Source organism: Ictalurus furcatus, chromosome 5 (genome assembly GCF_023375685.1).
Source record: "Ictalurus furcatus strain D&B chromosome 5, Billie_1.0, whole genome shotgun sequence".
NCBI classification, from domain to species: Eukaryota; Metazoa; Chordata; class Actinopteri; order Siluriformes; family Ictaluridae; genus Ictalurus; species Ictalurus furcatus.
In genome coordinates this window covers 31,645,550-31,665,552 of record NC_071259.1, presented here as the reverse complement: position 1 = coordinate 31,665,552, position 20,003 = coordinate 31,645,550, and the positions used below count along the sequence as shown (strand labels likewise).

Here is a 20,003-nt window from a genome sequence, read left to right as displayed (position 1 = left end):
GTTCGTTCGTTCGTTCGTTCACTCTTTCATTCATCTTCAGTAAGTGTTTATCGTGGTCCGGGTCGCGGTGGATCCGGAGTCTAGCCCAGGGTGGAATATACCTTGGGTGGGATGCCGATCCATCACAATGCACCTCACACACACATTCACAGCTAGAAATGGCTAGCAAAAAAGACTGGCATGTTTTTGGGTGGTGGGAAGAAACCGGAGAACCCCGAAACTTCGAAACTCAAACAGTAAGCTCAGGATAGACCCAAGGACCTACTATTATTATTATTATTATTATTATTATTATTATTATTATTATTGTTGTTCTTGTTCTTGTTGTTGCTATTATTAACATAAGCATTATTATTATTATTATTATTATTATTATTATTATTATTATTATTATTATTGTTGTTCTTGTTCTTGTTGTTGCTATAATTAACATAAGCATTATTATTATTATTATTATTATTATTATTATTATTATTATTATTGTTATTATTATCATTATTGCTATTTGTATCATCATTATTATTATCATCATGATTCCTTTATTAGTATTATTATTAGTATTATCATTATTATTTTATCATTAATATTATTGTCAGAATTATTATATTCATTATTATTTTATTATTATTAACATTATTATTATTATCGTTGTCATTATTTTTTAAATTATTATTATTATTATTATTATTGTTGTTCTTGTTGTTGCTATAATTAACATAAGCATTATTATTATTATTATTGTTATTAATATCATTATTATTATTTGTATCATCATTATTATTATCATCATGATTCCTTTATTGGTATTATTATTAGTATTATCATTATTATTTTATCATTAATATTATTATCAGAATTATTATATTCATTATTATTATTTTATTATTATTATTATTATTATTATTAACATTATTATTATTATTATCGTTCTCATTATTTTTTAAATTATTATTATTATTATTGTTATTATTATTAGATATAAGTTAATGTAAGAACCAGTGTGATACTGTGATGTAAGAAAAGCCTTAAGCCCTACACCCTACCTAGTGCACTACAACCTCCGGTTTGGACTCGGACTGACTCCGGATCAGCAGGTGTCGCTAATGAGCCGCAATGAACATGAATGGAAAAACACCAGGAAGTCTTAGACACAGAGAGACAGGGAGAGAGGGAGACTGGGAGAGAGAGAGACTGGGAGAGAGAGAGGGAGAGAGAGAGGGCTGCAGTTTATAAACCCAGCGCTCAGCTTCACGTTCATCCAGGAAACATTTCTAAACCTCCGAGAATCCAATCAGGAAGCGAATAAAATGGAGGCGTTCAGTACAGGAAGTGAGATTAGCATTAGCTCGTGTCTGAGCAACACAGCAGCCTGGAGCAGAGGCACAGAGATCCACACTGCAGCTTAACACACTCATTTAAACTCCTCATTCATTCATCCATCCATCCATTCATTCATCCATCACCCTTCAGTCAACACTTTACACCCCTCCGGAGTCAGGAGGAAACCTGGGGTTTGTTCAGATTCTGCTCTTCAGTCATTCACTTCCGGATTAGCAGAAGAAGTCTTCCCTCGTCTGTCTCTGGGTGAGTTCATTCCCTACATTCTGTGTAAAAGAGAGTTTAAAGAGAGAGAGAGAGAGATGCACACCTTTTCATCTTATTTTCGCTCTTTCCCTTGATCATTAGTGTCGATCAGACCTGCTGTGATCTTCACTGGGATCTGCTCCAGATGAATGGAGGAGAAAGTCAGGCTTTGGAAGTGTCACTTTAAACCCTTTCTGTTCCCCCTCGGATAGATGAGTGCAGGGATTTCAGTCCTACAGCCTCCTGCCACAAACTACAGGCTTTTTTTAATCTCTTCACCACACTACTGGTTTAAGTAAGGAATACAAAACAACAACAACAACAACAAGCCTGTGTTGTGCTGTTAGAGGAAAATAATCAACGACGAGCATGGATGGTGTGATATTGATTCTCCAACACCAGCACGTCCTGCACTGCTTTATTCCTCTTGTACTGCACTGACCTACCCATGATTACGATTTGTATTTATTAACGAGCGACACGTCGTGCTTTTTATCCGTCTATGGCTACGTTTAACGGCGCGGAACAAGTTATAGCCACGATAAACAGTCGTTTCTTTTTTACCAGCTCATTGACGGTGTGACTCGTCGCTGGCTTTCTCCAGACAGTGTCCGGTCCGTCCCGTCACAAAATGCCGCCAAAACCACCTGCTTTCACAGGAAGAGGGCTTTCGACCGACATTCGCAGACGACCGATCACGTCCGGTCTTGCTGTAAAATTCCAATCACTGTATTAGGTCTAGACGACGAGTAAGGAATGAAACGCGTGGGGACGTGCAGTCGTAGGAAAATAATCAACAGCGGGCCGGTTTGGAGACGCGGCGTCACTGTGACCACTCGGAACAGGATTGTTCTCCTGTATCCGCACGTCCTGCTGTGTTTTATTCCTCTTACGCCGCAGCAGATTACAATTCTTTATTGAGTAGGTTTTTATCCCTTTATAGTTACGTTTAACGTTGTGGAACGAAACAGGTCGCGTTGTAGCAGCTGTACGTTCGTTCCCTCGCCAACCTCTTTCCTGTTCTTTTTCTCTCTCTTGAAGTTTAGACAAAAACCCCAAACCCACAGCTGATCATGTGACGGAGAAACCACAGAGCGGGAACTCCCCCGTCCTGGAGATGTCGGAAAGCTTTACCTCCGACTGTCACAAAGCGCCGACACTGGAGGCTCCTTCTTCCGACATCTCCTAACAACCGACATCACCGCGTTACGCACGATTACAATCGCAAAACGACACGTTTTTTTCAAATCCGTTTATCGTTAGTCCCGCGCAAAAATAGCGCACGCCTTCAGACGTCGGCTAGGACGACGGAGCTACGGCGACCCTGCTGCAGAAACGCGATCGGTCGTCGCGGTGTAATACGTTGGGGTTTTATTTGAAGCAAGACTTTCTTTCGTGTCACTATTCAGTGATGTGAAGAGCTGGTTGCTTGGTTGAATGCCTGTAAGGTGTGTGTGTGTGTGTGTGTGTGTGTGTTGGATGTGCTTACGTGTCCTTCTTCGAGCAAAAAAAAAACCAGGTTTCACTGTGCAAACACAGGACAAGTCGGCTTCCTCGAGTCTCCGTCTCCGGTAAAGAGTTACCTATTGTTTGTTTAGTTTTTTGTGTGGTTGAAGGTGCGGAAGGTTTACATCCTGGTACGTGATCTCCGTGTCCTCGTTGTACAGAGCCTCAGTGGGGGGAAATGATACCAAAGTGTTAGGAATTCATTTAAAGCTTCAGGTCTGGGTTTCTGTTAAACGGGTTTGATTTGTAATTCTTCATGTGGTACTGAAGTCCTTCAGCGATTGTTACAGTAAAGGTATTGTGGCTTTTCTTGCTTTTAAACACAAAGGGTTTAGAGAAACAGGGTGTGTGAGAGGTGTGTGAGAGGTGTGTGAGAGGTGTGTGAGAGGTGTGTGAGAGGTGTGTGAGAGGTGTGTGAGAGGTGTGTGTGTGTGTTCAGTACAACTCGAGGATATTAGATCATGTTCCTCACAGGCGTTTTTGCAGTATGTAGGAATGAGAACAGTTTTACAGATTACCGAACGGAGTGCTTCTTCTCGCTGGTTCAGCCCGGTACGTCCGATTGTGATGGGAAGGTTAATTAAAGAAGAAGAGCGAAGGTTTTTCGAGGAGAGCGTTTTGCAACTCGATCAGATTTTCTTGGTTTCGGATCGCTCCGGCGTAGCTTTGCGTTGGCGGTATGCTCGGTACGTGCCGTCCGTCTCGTCCTCAAGCCTGACCGGATTCCTCAGTCCCTGCGCGTCCCCGTAACGCGACGCTACCACCATCGTGCGTCACGGAGGGGACGCCGTTCTCGGATGTCGGGTTTCCACCGAACGTGGCGCTCTGTGCCGATGCCGGAAAGTTGAATTATGGTCTCGTCGGATCAGAGAACCTTTTTCCACACCAGTCTCCGGCACGCTCATGTTCTCAGTTATTGTCCTGCTTCTCCCATCTGAGCCGTAGATCTCTCCAGAGTTACCTTTGACCTCTAGGTTGCTTCTCTGTCTTTTGGTGGGCGAGCTACTTTAGACTGTCCGTTTTTTGGGGGTTTTTTTTATAAAAAATAATGCGCTTAATGTCGTTCTGCAGGATGTTCAAAGCTTGTCGTACGTTCTGTAACCAAAACCCGACTGGTACTTCTCCAGAACTTTTTCATTTATTTATTTATTTATTTTAAGTATGCTCTGTAACAAACCCTCAAGGAACAAGTGTATTTATATTGAGATCACTTGACACTTTCCCTCCAATCATGGTGGCTGTTTTCTCCAGAGCTAGTGTAGGGCTTCACAGCAATAGCCTGCTACTGACTCCGTTTAATTGAATATTACGGGCTGTTTTGTGTAAATTTGTGATCCGGTTAAGTCCAGTTCAGTTCCACTCACTTGTCCTCCTCTTTTCCCGTGCGTTTCAGCTCAGCCCTGAGGCATCGTTAGGCCATGACGTCAGCACAGCTCAAGTACCTCTCTCTGGGTGTGCTGGTGTTCCAGACGACCACGCTGGTGCTGACCATGCGATACTCGCGCACGCTGCAGGCAGATGGGCCGCGTTACCTCGCCTCGTCCGCCGTGGTGCTGGCCGAGCTGCTCAAGATCCTCACCTGCGTCTGCCTCGTCTGCAAAGAGCACAGTAAGTTCACGGCTCCGTCTCGGCTCGGCTGCAGACAGAGCGGTGGTTCTGACCTTCTGAAGTGATGAGAGACACTTAAACTACATAATCTTTCTGTATAATACGATCTAGAGTTGGCCAAATCGTGCAAAAGGTTCAGGGGTAATTGGAAAACATTTCTAGCTTTGAGTTTTGCGAGGCCACACTCCGTTCACTACGACTGACTGAAAGAGGCCACGCCTCCTTTACTAGGACTACCAGATACAGAGGCCACGCCTTCTTCACTGGGACTGACGGGTACAGACGCCACGCCTCTTTCACTGGGACTGATAGGTACAAAGGCCACACCTCCTACACTGGGACTGACAGGTACACACTGACAGGCCACACCTCTTTCACTAGAAATACTGGATACAGAGGCCACGCCTCCTTCGTTGAGACTGACAGGCACGTAAGCCACACTTCCTACACTGGGAATGACTGGTACAGAGGCCACACCTCCTTCACTGTGACTGACAGATTAATGAGTCTTTATTGGTCACACATGCCCAGTGAAATTCTTTTCTTCGCATACCCCAGCATGTTAGGAAGTTGGGGTCAGAGTTCACACCTCACTCATAATGACTGACTGATACAGAGGCCACGCCTCCTTCACTTGGACTTGAACAGATACTTGAGCTCTTGTAAGGATGTGTTCTAATAAATAATAATCCTGTTATCGCCGTGTTCTCTCTCTCTCTCTCTCTCTCTCGCTTCCTCTCTCTCTCTTTCTCTTTCCCGAGGTCAGTGAGATATGATTCCCCGCTGCTTCGTGAGCTTCATGTTTAATATTTATCTGACTGTCGGTTTTGTCTCGTCTCGTCTCTGTCCTTGGCGTGTGGTGATCAGGTTACAGCGTACGTGCTCTGAGCAGCGTCCTCAGGCAGGAGATCCTCCATAAGCCAGTGGAGACGCTGAAGCTGGCCGTTCCCTCAGGAATCTACACGCTGCAGAACAACCTGCTGTACCTGGCGCTTTCCAACCTCGACGCTGCTACATACCAGGTAGTGGAAGGAGAAGACCGTCGTGCACTCATCTGTACATCTGAACATCCATCCATCTGTATGTACACATGTGTGTTCATTCATAGGTCCGTGTAAACATCTCACATTTCATTCATCCATTCATTTATACTGCCACATTTCATTCATCCATTCACCCACCCATCCATCCATCTGTCTATACCATCTATCTATTTACACGTCTCACATCTCCTTCATCTATCCATCCATCTGTATATACACGTGTATTCATTCATACATCTGTGTAAACATCTCACATTTCATTCATCCATTCATTTATACAGCCACATTTCATTCATCCATCCACCCATCCATCCATCTGTCTATACATTTCTCATTTCATTCATCCATTCACCCATCCATCCATCCATCCTCCCACCCACCCATCCATCTGTCTATACATTTCTCATTTCATTCATCCATTCACCCATCCATCCATCCATCCTCCCACCCATCCATCCATCTGTCTATACATTTCTCATTTCATTCATCCATTCACCCATCCATCCATCCTCCCACCCACCCATCCATCTGTCTATACATTTCTCATTTCATTCATCCATTCACCCATCCATCCATCCTCCCACCCATCCATCCATCTGTCTATACATTTCTCATTTCATTCATCCATTCACCCGTCCATCCATCCTCCCACCCATCCATCCATCTGTCTATACATTTCTCATTTCATTCATCCATTCACCCATCCATCCATCTGTCTATACATTTCTCATTTCATTCATCCATTCACCCATCCATCCATCTGTCTATACATTTCTCATTTCATTCATCCATTCACCCATCCATCCATCTGTCTATACATTTCTCATTTCATTCATCCATTCACCCATCCATCCATCCTCCCACCCATCCATCCATCTGTCTATACATTTCTCATTTCATTCATCCATTCATTTATACAGCCACATTTCATTCATCCATCCACCCACCCATCCATCCATCTGTCTATACATTTCTCATTTCATTCATCCATTCATTTATACAGCCACATTTCATTCATCCATCCACCCACCCATCCATCCATCTGTCTATACATTTCTCATTTCATTCATCCATTCATTTATACAGCCACATTTCATTCATCCATTCACCCATCCATCCATCCATCCTCCCACCCACCCATCCATCTGTCTATACATTTCTCATTTCATTCATCCATTCACCCATCCATCCATCCATCCTCCCACCCATCCATCCATCTGTCTATACATTTCTCATTTCATTCATCCATTCACCCATCCATCCATCCTCCCACCCACCCATCCATCTGTCTATACATTTCTCATTTCATTCATCCATTCACCCATCCATCCATCCTCCCACCCATCCATCCATCTGTCTATACATTTCTCATTTCATTCATCCATTCACCCGTCCATCCATCCTCCCACCCATCCATCCATCTGTCTATACATTTCTCATTTCATTCATCCATTCACCCATCCATCCATCTGTCTATACATTTCTCATTTCATTCATCCATTCACCCATCCATCCATCTGTCTATACATTTCTCATTTCATTCATCCATTCACCCATCCATCCATCTGTCTATACATTTCTCATTTCATTCATCCATTCACCCATCCATCCATCCTCCCACCCATCCATCCATCTGTCTATACATTTCTCATTTCATTCATCCATTCATTTATACAGCCACATTTCATTCATCCATCCACCCACCCATCCATCCATCTGTCTATACATTTCTCATTTCATTCATCCATTCATTTATACAGCCACATTTCATTCATCCATCCACCCACCCATCCATCCATCTGTCTATACATTTCTCATTTCATTCATCCATTCATTTATACAGCCACATTTCATTCATCCATCCACCCACCCATCCATCCATCTGTCTATACATTTCTCATTTCATTCATCCATTCACCCATCCATCCATCTGTCTATACATTTCTCATTTCATTCATCCATTCATTTATACAGCCACATTTCATCCATCCTCCCACCCATCCATCCATCTGTCTATACATTTCTCATTTCATTCATCCATTCACCCATCCATCCATCCTCCCACCCATCCATCCATCTGTCTATACATTTCTCATTTCATTCATCCATTCATTTATACAGCCACATTTCATTCATCCATCCACCCATCCATCCGTCTATACATTTCTCATTTCATTCATCCATTCACCCATCCATCCATCTGTCTATACATTTCTCATTTCATTCATCCATTCACCCATCCATCCATCTGTCTATACATTTCTCATTTCATTCATCCATTCACCCATCCATCCATCCTCCCACCCATCCAACCATCTGTCTATACATTTCTCATTTCATTCATCCATTCACCCGTCCATCCATCCTCCCACCCACCCATCCATCTGTCTATACATTTCTCATTTCATTCATCCATTCACCCTTCCATCCATCCTCCCACCCATCCATCCATCTGTCTATACATTTCTCATTTCATTCATCCATTCACCCATCTATCCATCTGTCTATACATTTCTCATTTCATTCATCCATTCACCCATCTATCTACTTACACGTCTCGCATCTCCTTCATCCGTTCACCCATCCGTCTGTCTATACATCTCATATCTTATTCATCCATCCATCCATCCATAAATGTATCCATCCGTCCACCCACCCATTTGTCTTCACATCTCATTTCGTTCATCCATCCAGCCACCTAGCTGTACACCTCCCATTCATCTATCCACTCATCCATTCATACCACTGTCTTCATCTTTCTTTTCATCCATCCATTCAACCGACCGTCCATGTATCAATCCACCCGTCTCTCTATACAGCCTTCACGCATCCATGTTTTCCATCCATTAAATGTGCATTAAATCATCCATACGTTCGTCCATCTATCCATCCACACATACCTACCTGCATGTATTCCTCCTTCTGTCTATCCATCCATCCATCCATCCATCCATCCACCTGTCTGTTTATCCTCCATGTCCTCCATACATTTGCCAATCCATACATGTACAGTATTTATCCACTCATTCATCCATCGATGTAGTTATACGTCAGTCCATGCATCGACACACAAATCCGGTCCATCATTCATCTGTTCCATCAACACTTGTATTCTGAGCTAGGGATGAGTAATAGTCATAAAAACCTATTTTTAAAATAAATAAATAAATAAATAAACCCCGAACGAACAGTAGTTTATGCATATGCTGCTTTCTCGCAGTAATATTAGCTCAGTATGTGGGTGTTTTCTCCTTGAGAACCAGCTGCGCTCTCCATTTCACCCCCTTCGTGACAGCATCTTAATTATCTGCAAAGAAACGTGTAATTAAAGCGTAGAGGCGGAGCCGTTAACACAATATTCGATGTATGGCACTTCTCAAGGGCTGCTATTAAAATCTTGCACGTAAAAGGCCACGTTGTGTAAACATTCGCCACGGCAATTGCCTTATTATTGTCTTTAAAATTACAATTATTACTGTTATTACTGTACAGATTTCATCGGTGTGTCTTATCATTAGTTGTTATACTTCACAGGAGGCGGGGCTTGTAAATTTTTTTTTTTTTAGAAAATGTCTTAATAGTAATCTTACGCAAAATTCCACTTGGACATGTTTCTGTCAAATTTTAAAAACCATATTTCTATGATTTAATTCTAATAATTCATAAATGATGATGATGATGATGATGATGATGATGATACCACTGTTGCTCTGTTTATTTTAAGCAAACAAATAGGTGTGACGGACGGTCGATACACATAACAAGTGGCGAAGCTAAGTGAGGAATAAAACATGACCGTGTCGCGCTGCTCGAGGAAAATAATCAATGAAGGGATGGTGTGATGAAGCAGTTACGTTTATCACGCCTAAATGTTTATTAATTTCCCATTGCGGTATGCGCTGAAGTGTTTTATTCCTCTTCTAGCAGCAGCGCAGCAATCTACCAGTGATTTTATTAAACAGTGCTACCACTTTCTTTTCCTCCGTTTCAGGTGACCTACCAGCTGAAGATCCTCACCACGGCCCTGTTTTCTGTCTCCATGTTGGGCCGCAGGCTTGGTCTCTATCAGTGGCTCTCGCTGATCATTTTGATGACCGGAGTAGCTCTTGTGCAGGTAAACACACAGACTTTATCCTCTAGTGTCGGTCTGATTGTATAGTAGTCATCTGGACTTTGTGTGTTTGATCAAAGGCTTTATTTCCCCATCTGTGAAGTCTTTCCGTTCGTGTCCAGGACTAATGTCAGGCAGCTAGCTAGACTGATCTGTTTGGGTACATTCCAGTTATTTCCCTGTATTGCGCAGATGTACGTGGTCTAATAGGGGATTAACGCGAAGCCGTCTGTGTTTGGAAAAACAGTTCTTCGTGAGCCGTAATAGTGCTGTTAGCCGAGTGTTGGCTCCTGACTCATGAGATTGTAGGTTTTTATGATGCCTTCGCTGTTTGTGAGCAGATTAACAGTTTGTGATTGTGTGTTTGTGTGTTGTGCAGTGGCCCACCGACTCTCCAGGTTCCCCCGAGAAGCAGGAGCCCACAACGGGGTCTCCGTTCGTGGGTTTGGTGGCCGTGTTGGTGGCCTGCTGCTCCAGCGGCTTTGCTGGGGTTTACTTTGAGAAAATCCTCAAAGAGAGCAAGCAGAGTGTGTGGATCAGAAACATCCAGCTCGGTCAGTCTCTATATATATATCTGTGTGTGTGTGTGTGTGTGTGTGTGCGTGAGATGGAGATCCATATATCAACACCCTTAGTACTATTAATACTGGTAGCAATGGTGTGGTTGTTGAATGTAATTCATTATTTGATGAAGAGCAGCTAAGGGCATAGAAAATAAATAAATAAATAAATAAATAAATAAATAAATAAAAACCCAACCAGATGCTGTTGTTAAATAAATAAGTGGTTTCGTAATTAATGATCGCTAAGAAATATTGATTGGAGTCTCGACTCTTTTTCAGTGAGTCGAATCGTTTGGTTCAGCTCGCCAATAAGAGTCGACTCCCAGACGGATCGTTGCCGTTTTGTCTTCCTCTTCCCCCGTGTGTATCTTTTCATTCAGGAGTTTCATGAAATCTTACTCCATCCTCTGATAAACAAAACAAGTTTATTTGCTTTTTTTTTCTTGTTCAGTTAAAAAAACAAAAAAAAAACAAAATCGTAGGATTGTCCTCGACATCTTGACGTTCGTCCAAAATCCGCTTCAGAATCGTTTACAATAACTAAATATCTAAATAAAATTGAACTGCGTAATTGCGAACATGAAGAGACAAATAAGATAAAAAAAAACAAACTGTTAACTAGTATAACTGTTTTTATACTAAAGTATATTTTTCTTCACTGTGTTCGTGCTTCCTTAAATGAACACTGTTCCCAGCGGAGACATAATCACCGTGTGTGTGTGTGTGTGTGAGAGAGAGAGAGTGTGTGTGTGTTAGGAAGAATGTTGTCTTGTCAGGCGTATTTTTATCACGGCGTGTGCTGTTGGAGTTTTAAAAGCGCCGCCTGTGTTTCTTCTGCTTAATCTGAGCGTGAGATTCGCTTATTCTGCTTCAGTGCAGCGGAACAACACTTTCCTGCTTTATACTCATACACCCTTCCTACACCCTGTACACGCCTTCATCCACCTTCCTACACCCTCGATACACCTTCATCCACCTTCCTACACCCTGTACACGCCTTCATCCACCTTCCTACACCCTCGATACACCTTCATCCACCTTCCTACACCCTGTACACGCCTTCATCCACCTTCCTACACCCTCGATACACCTTCATCCACCTTCCTACACCCTGTACACGCCTTCATCCACCTTCCTACACCCTCGATACACCTTCATCCACCTTCCTACATTCTCGATACACCTTCATCCACCTTCCTACACCCTGCACACGCCTTCATCCACCTTCCTACACCCTGTACACGCCTTCATCCACCTTCCTACACCCTCGATACACCTTCATCCACCTTCCTACACCCTGTACACGCCTTCATCCACCTTCCTACACCCTCGATACACCTTCATCCACCTTCCTACACCCTGTACACGCCTTCATCCACCTTCCTACACCCTCGATACACCTTCATCCACCTTCCTACACCCTGTACACGCCTTCATCCACCTTCCTACACCCTCGATACACCTTCATCCACCTTCCTACACCCTGTACACGCCTTCATCCACCTTCCTACACCCTCGATACACCTTCATCCACCTTCCTACATTCTCGATACACCTTCATCCACCTTCCTACACCCTGCACACGCCTTCATCCACCTTCCTACACCCTATACACGCCTTCATCCACCTTCCTACACCCTGTACACGCCTTCATCCACCTTCCTACACCCTATACACGCCTTCATCCACCTTCCTACACCCTCGATACACCTTCATCCACCTTCCTACACCCTGTACACGCCTTCATCCACCTTCCTACACCCTATACACGCCTTCATCCACCTTCCTACACCCTCGATACACCTTCATCCACCTTCCTACACCCTGTACACGCCTTCATCCACCTTCCTACACCCTCGATACACCTTCATCCACCTTCCTACACCCTGCACACGCCTTCATCCACCTTCCTACACCCTATACACGCCTTCATCCACCTTCCTACACCCTGTACACGCCTTCATCCACCTTCCTACACCCTATACACGCCTTCATCCGCCTTCCTACACCCTATACACGCCTTCATCCGCCTTCCTACACCCTATACACGCCTTCATCCGCCTTCCTACACCCTGTACACGCCTTCATCCACCTTCCTACACCCTGCACACGCCTTCATCCACCTTCCTACACCCTATACACGCCTTCATCCACCTTCCTACACCCTGTACACGCCTTCATCCACCTTCCTACACCCTGTACACGCCTTCATCCACCTTCCTACACCCTGTACACGCCTTCATCCACCTTCCTACACCCTGTACACGCCTTCATCCACCTTCCTACACCCTAGTACACGCCTTCATCCACCTTCCTACACCCTGCACACGCCTTCATCCACCTTCCTACACCCTGCACACGCCTTCATCCACCTTCCTACACCCTGCACACTCCTTCATCCACCTTCCTACACCCTGCACACTCCTTCATCCACCTTCCTACACCCTGCACACTCCTTCATCCACCTTCCTACACCCTGCACACTCCTTCATCCGCCTTCCTACACCCTGCACACTCCTTCATCCGCCTTCCTACACCCTATACACGCCTTCATCCGCCTTCCTACACCCTGTACACGCCTTCATCCGCCTTCCTACACCCTGTACACGCCTTCATCCGCCTTCCTACACCCTGTACACGCCTTCATCCGCCTTCCTACACCCTGTACACGCCTTCATCCGCCTTCCTACACCCTGTACACGCCTTCATCCGCCTTCCTACACCCTCGATACACCTTCATCCACCTTCCTACACCCTGCACACGCCTTCATCCGCCTTCCTACACCCTGCACACGCCTTCATCCGCCTTCCTACACCCTGCACACGCCTTCATCCGCCTTCCTACACCCTGCACACGCCTTCATCCGCCTTCCTACACCCTATACACGCCTTCATCCGCCTTCCTACACCCTATACACGCCTTCATCCGCCTTCCTACACCCTATACACGCCTTCATCCGCCTTCCTACACCCTATACACGCCTTCATCCGCCTTCCTACACCCTATACACGCCTTCATCCGCCTTCCTACACCCTATACACGCCTTCATCCGCCTTCCTACACCCTATACACGCCTTCATCCGCCTTCCTACACCCTATACACGCCTTCATCCGCCTTACTACAACCTGTACACGCCTTCATCCGCCTTCCTACACCCTATACACGCCTACATGCGCCTTCCTACACCCTCGATACACCTTCATCCACCTTCCTACACCCTGTACACACCTACATGCGCCTTCCTACACCCTTCACACATGTTCATACCCCTTCCTACACCCTTGATACACCTTCATATACCCTTCATCCCCTTATACTTTTTCATAAACTCTTTATGCACCCTTCATACCCCTACGAACTCCCTCATACACCCGTCATGATTAATATATATGCTGTGTGTATAGCAGTTGATAAAAACCTACGTCATTCTGCTGGCACTGATGGTGAAATATTCAGGTCATTGCAATTGCCAGTAAAGTTTTTATTTTTATTTTTTAAAGTTAATATGAAAAGGAAACTCACATTCTTCACTCTTCTTGTGTAATAGGACGCATTTCGAGTGAAACGGGCTCAGCGTCAAGACGTTAATATTAATTAAAACGACACTTTCATGACCAGATATTTAAGTAACGTTTTTTTTTTTTACATTAGACTAAAGGGGGGGTGGGGGGGACGTATATTTTTGTCCAATATGACCATGATTTCAGGTTATCTTTAATGGTGGTCATGGTAACTTCTTGATTTTCCTGAGTTGTTGTCATGGTGATGAAGTAACCCCGCACCTGTGAAGCTGACATTACCAGTTCCTCACGCTCATTGTGTCAGAAATGAAGTCATTTTACCTGACACGACGGGCTTTTGTGGCTTTTTTCTTTTCTTCTTTTTAAACTTCAACATCCTTCACTTCAGTGTTCAGGGGGAGCGACGCGTTATACTTTTTGTCCATTTATTGTTACATTTAATGTTCTGGAATGTCCATGAAACAAGATAGCTCTGTCGCTCCCTCACCAGCCTCTCTTTTCTCTCTTTCTGTCTCCCTCCCGCCCTCTCTCTCTCCCTCTCTCTCTCCTTCACTCCCTCCCCCTCCCTCTCACCCACTCTCCCCCTCCCTCTCCCTCCCTCTCTCTCCCTCTCTCTCTCTCCCTCTCTTTCCCTCCCTCTCACCCCCCCCCTCTCTCTCTCTCTCTCTCCCTCTCTTGCTCCCTCTCCCTCCCTCCCCCCTCCCCCCTTCTCTTCCCCACTCTCCCCCTCTCTCTCTCCCTCTCTTTCTCTCCCTCTCACCCCCTCTCCCTCTCTCTCTCCCTCTCTTTCCCTCCCTCTCTCTCTCCCTCTCTTTCCCTCCCTCTCTCACTCCCTCTCTCTCTCCCTCTCTCTCTTCCTCTCTTTCCCTCCCTCTCACCCCCTCTCCCTCTCTCTCTTACTCCCTCTCCCTCCCTCCCCCTCACCCTCTCTCAATCCCCCCCCCCTCACCCTCTCTCTATCCCACTCTCCTCCCTCTCTCTCTCCCTCTCTCTCTTCCCCTCTCTCTTACTCCCTCTCCCTCCCTCCCCCCTCACCCTCCCACTCTCCCTCTCCCCCTCTCCCCCTCTCCCCCCCTCTCTCCCCCTCTCCCCCTCTCTCCCCCTCTCTCCCCCTCCCTCTCCCCCTCTCCTGAATGTGTTGGAAACCTCGGGTTACCGGCTTCACCAGCACATATGTTTTTGTTGTTGAAAAACAACTTTTTGTTACTCCGTTTATTATTAGGTTTAGAGTACGTGTGGCGTTCGACACACGAGTCCCTGTGAATGAGCTGTTACTATGGAAACAATGACGTATAAGAGCGCGTGTGTTAATATAAACCTGTGATGAGTTAAATCAGGAGCTGGAGAGCGCCAGAGTGAGGTTAGAAACCCTGACCCGTGTGTGTGCTTTGTGTGTGTGTGCTTTGTGCTAAAGGTCTGTTCGGTCTGGTTTTCGGCCTGTTTGGAATGCTGCTGTATGACGGAGAGAGGGTGAAGGAGCATGGAATGCTCCAGGGTTACAACTCCATCACCTGGACTGTGGTTTCATTACAGGTGAGATTTACACCGCCTACACACATCTGAATCTACATCTGTAAATCAAATCTACAGTACACTCGATCAAATCTAAGTACAGTCCTGTGCCGTGTTGTAGAATGATAAAGCTGATTCAGCTGTATTAATTATATTGTAGTGATATTTGTCCGTTTTTCTCCTCCCCCCCACAGGCATTGGGAGGTCTGGTCATAGCTGCTGTTATTAAATACGCAGATAATATTCTGAAAGGTTTCGCCACGTCCCTGTCCATCATCCTGTCCACGCTCATTTCCTACTTCTGGCTGCAGGACTTTGAGCCGACGAGGTACAGATTTGAGTCCAGCTGCAGTCGAGCGTCCTGTTGAACAAGGACTGAACTCGGGGTCAGATGTGTGGCTTAGCAGTATTAGTAAAAGAAAAAGACTTGACGTGATGAGTTTAAACACGGTGTAGATCTTCGCAGTATGTTTTCGAGTATATCGACAGGTTGCTAGTTGACGCTTTAGCTCTGCAGCGCCCCCTAGTGTACGGTGCATTTTTAACTATAATAAAGATCTTTTGTACGTTTTACGTAACTGGACTTTTTTTTTTTTTTTTTTTTTTTAGAAAGATTTGAGCTGCATAAGGTTTCCAAAATAAAACCCATTATGTAAATAAACAGAACCCTAACCATCTGGTTTCACATCTGCTGATGTGTATTTATTCCGAGTGTAATGATTGGACAATTTGGATTGATGCATTAATTTTTATTTAAATGTTTTTTTTTACTGAATTTGAGACAACAATCATAAATTCATCATTATTGATTACGACGGGTAATAAACGGAGTGTTATCGAAAAAGGACAGACAGAATAAAATTAAACTGTCAGTCTAGCAAGGTGATCCGTGTGACCAACAGGTCCTTCTGTGTCACCGTTGTTGTGAATTTACGGTAGGCTTACCACAGATTCTGGTCACGTAATGGTATAGTGTATCGTAACAGATTCAATAAGAATCAGAATGATCTGGTATCGTGGGATCAGCCTGAGGTGTACCTGCTAACCGATACCTGTTTATTGTTCCTCTGTGTCATGTGATTATTTACTTATCCCCCACCTCCTTCTTTGTGTAGCATCTTCTTCCTGGGAGCCGTGTTGGTCATAGTCGCGACGTTCTTGTACGGCTACGAAGGCAAACCCGCGTCCAACCCGAGCCGAGCATGACGGGAAGCCGTTGACGCCTGCAGAGAGCGCATGGAGGACCAGGATGGAGCTGAAGAGATGGAGGGAAACGCAGAAATAAAATGAGGAGTAGGGAGGGCGGATGATGGAGATGTCCGAAGTGACTCGTATATTGAGCGAGAACGTTTGCTCGCCCGAGAGCTCGGGGGCGGAGAGCAGCGGTGAGCCAAACGAGCCTGTACCGTTACCGCACGTGATGAGGAAACCTCGGAGAATAAAACTGTCGCGATGTAAACGCCGTAACTCAAGTACTTGAGGAGTGCCATTCAGTTCAGTGTGTGTGTGTGTGTGTGTGTGTGTGAGTGTGTGATGATCCGGACAATCTGTTGAGATGATAATATAAGATTGTGTGTATGTGTGTATGTGTGTGTGTTGGTTTTTTTTTTGTTTTTTTTTTTGCTTTTTTTTTAAAGCCATGTCATGCACCTAAATGCAAAAAAATTCTTTCCAGTTTCCAGCCTTGTGGCTCAGAAATGAGTATTCTATTCTATTCTATTCTATTCTATTCTATTCTGTTCTGTTCTACGCAAACTTGAAGAGAAATTCATATTAAATCATTTTAGTAAGTATGGACTGTGTGTGTGTGTGTGTGTGTGTGTGTGTGTGTTAATAGGAATGAAATAATTCACGTTCATTTCTAGTCATGTGACTAAAGAAAAGCCAAAAAAAAAAAAAAATTACATTAAATAAAATCGACGACGACGGATGATAAAAATGCAGAAAGGACTCGATCAGGAAGCGTTTAAAGTGAAACGCTGAAGTTTCGTGAAGGAATAACGGACGTTTATCGCCACTAGTTTAGCCTCTAAATCATCCCACGGTTGGCATAGCTGCATATTTACAAATAATTTTTTTGAACGATTGATAGAATTACGGTTTTTAAACGCCATACGTCTCGAACCCGGGGTTTCAGTGGGCGCTTTCGATCGGCGCCGTCCCTCGTAGACGGACGTTTAAAGCGTCTCGCGTCACAGCTCTGCCGAGATCTCGGTTCTGATTGGTCGGTAGGGAAAGTACTGATTGATTATCTAGAACTCTAGGGACTTGTACAGTTCGGTTCACTTGTTTTATTCGTGTAGCGCTTTTAACAGTGGACTCCGTCCCCGAGCATCGTTACAGAAATATATACGTTCCCTGTATATGAATTTTAAATGTGTGAATGTGTCCCTAACGAGCGAGCGAGAGGCGACGGTGGCGAGGAAAAACTCCCCGAGACGACACGAGGAAGAAACCTCGAGAGGAACCGGACTCGGAAGGGAAATCCGTCCTCATCTGGGTAACACGGGATGGTTTATAAATAAATAAATAAATAAATAAATAAATCCCTTCTATAACTGTGTGCTAAAATGGTCAAATAGTGCGATTGCTTTCACCTGACCTTGAAGGGTGACGTTATCAGCTGTTCGCTGGCGTAGTGTCCTGAGGAAGTTCTCTGTGAAGAGATCTGTCTTTTTATAGAACGTTTAGGGAAGGAGTCTCCAGTCTCGGTGCTTTGTAAAAGCTGCGAGTTTAAGTTTTCCGACATCTTCGGGACGGAGAGAGGAGTTTTACACGACTTTCTCGGGAACACGAAAAGCTGCGGGTTGGTTTTTTTTTTTTGTTTTGTTGTCTTAAAAGCAAGAGGATGGTGAGGGAAGGACTGTTCATAGCTGCTACAACATTAAGTGAGAACAGGAGCATGTTTCATGGACTTTTTCACACTGACGACGTTTTCACGGACAGCAGTAATCTAATTACTGACCGTATTCTGAATAAGAAGATATTCTGATTAAGGTGTTTACGTGAGTCGCTTTTAGAATACTCCTTTACAGGTTTTACATGTTCTAGAACATAGTGATTAACGGTACACGTCATTACGTCCCCACGCCATGCCGTCCGACGTTCCCTCCAGAATTTCACGCATCGACATACAGTTGGTCTTCGTTATGGGACCGTGTACAGTTTTGAGTGTTTCATGTTTAATTTTACGAACGCTTCAAGCGCGGTTAATTATTTGTCGTGCCGTACGTGCAAACAGACGACCGCTTGAAGCCGTGGGCTGCGTCCCAAACCGCGTACTTACCGTCTATATAGTAGCCGAGATACATGTATTTCTCCTACTACATACTGTAGCAGGTAAGTACGCGGTTTGGGACGCAGCCGTGCTCTCTCGTTCGCCGTCAAACGGTCGAGCGCTGCCGTGTGTGTACGTGTCCTGTCTCACAATGCGGTGAAAACTCCCACACGACGTTAACAGTGTGATTAAGGTGTGTACGTGTCTGTAACGCGACTAAAACAGGAATACTCCACACGTGTTAATTCCGTTCGTGTTTACTCCGAGTATGACTTTAATCGGATTAAGGTCGTCAATAATCTCTGTTTACATGCGAGTTTCTTAATCAGAGTATCGTCTTAATCGGGTTCATATCGGATTATCGTCGTCCGTGTGAACGTACTGATTGATTCATGAAATAAAAAATACAAACGTGTTTTTCTGTATAAAATAATTGTTTTTTTTTTTTAAATGTTCACAGAACATTTCGGAGCACGTCGTTATCGTAAAATAATCAAGTTTGAGGCGGGAACAGTAGCTCGGCTTCGTCCGATTGTTTGTTTTCCTACAACGGCGAGTGTTTAAATTCCTTATGCACTTCATTTGATCCTCGCTTAAAAAAAAACAAACTAAAATGAGTGCGTTACTCTAACTTTCTGAATAATGATATTCCCCGATGAAGGAAGATTCAGGAAAACATCGACCCAAGCCTGTTCTCTGCAACATGTCCACCACAGTAGCCGGGTTTTCATTTCACTCTTTTTTTTTTTTTTTTTAAATTTTATTTATTTTTTATTTCATATAAAGTTAAACACTCACTCCTGAAGATGTTTTCACCCCAAAAGTGCTTCACGAGTGCAGAGAAAATGATAACGCTGTTTACGGTGACATTGTAAACAGTCAATACAAAAACAAAATGAGCAAGGCTCACAGATTTCAGCCCTGTAATGGATTTTTCGTGTGTGTGTGTGTGTGTGTGTGTGTGTGTGTGTGTGGTATTTTATTTCTCTTTCTCGCTTCTACACAACCCCATCCTACTCGTTTGTTAAATGTGTACTGTATTAGGTAGCATTACTCCAGCGCTATCTCCTCTCTGATATCTCTCTCTTACTTTTCATTCATTTACAGGCGAACTCTCGCTCTCTCTTTAATTGTTTTTATTTTTATTTTTTAAAATGTATTAAATTTTTTAAAATAATATTTCTTCATTAAATTTTTTAAGGCTTTGTAGATCACATGCTGTTGCCATGGCTGTATTCCCACTCCGGTGAGGCATCGTGTTTATTTTTTTAAATTT

General features: G+C 44.2%; 1 protein-coding gene across 4 annotated transcripts; it reads left to right on the top strand.

The window, feature by feature from the left end:
* Positions 1-1,140: 1,140 nt before the first annotated feature.
* slc35a3a (solute carrier family 35 member A3a) lies at positions 1,141-19,120 on the top strand. Of its 4 annotated transcripts, XM_053625998.1 has the most exons (9): positions 1,141-1,584; positions 1,687-1,879; positions 4,484-4,698; positions 5,566-5,720; positions 9,733-9,855; positions 10,232-10,406; positions 15,353-15,471; positions 15,645-15,778; positions 16,566-19,120. In XM_053625998.1, exons 3-9 carry the CDS (start codon positions 4,509-4,511, stop codon positions 16,654-16,656), a joined length of 987 nt encoding a protein of 328 aa, XP_053481973.1. In that variant the 5' UTR covers positions 1,141-1,584; positions 1,687-1,879; positions 4,484-4,508; the 3' UTR covers positions 16,657-19,120. The 4 variants fall into 4 exon arrangements, with proteins under 4 accessions (XP_053481973.1, XP_053481971.1, XP_053481974.1 ...); XM_053625996.1 differs by lacking the exon at positions 1,687-1,879; XM_053625999.1 differs by lacking the exons at positions 1,141-1,584; positions 1,687-1,879 and adding an exon at positions 1,975-3,385.
* The last annotated feature ends 883 nt before the right edge of the window (positions 19,121-20,003 follow it).

Bases quoted from the DNA above. Each gene is read 5' to 3' on its own strand.
- slc35a3a (XM_053625996.1), top strand. From the start codon at position 4,509: ATGACGTCAGCACAGCTCAAGTACCTCTCTCTGGGTGTGCTGGTGTTC. The intron at 4,699-5,565 runs GTAAGTTCACGG...TGTGGTGATCAG, and splicing joins CCTCGTCTGCAAAGAGCACA to GTTACAGCGTACGTGCTCTG. The intron at 15,472-15,644 runs GTGAGATTTACA...TCCCCCCCACAG, and splicing joins GGACTGTGGTTTCATTACAG to GCATTGGGAGGTCTGGTCAT.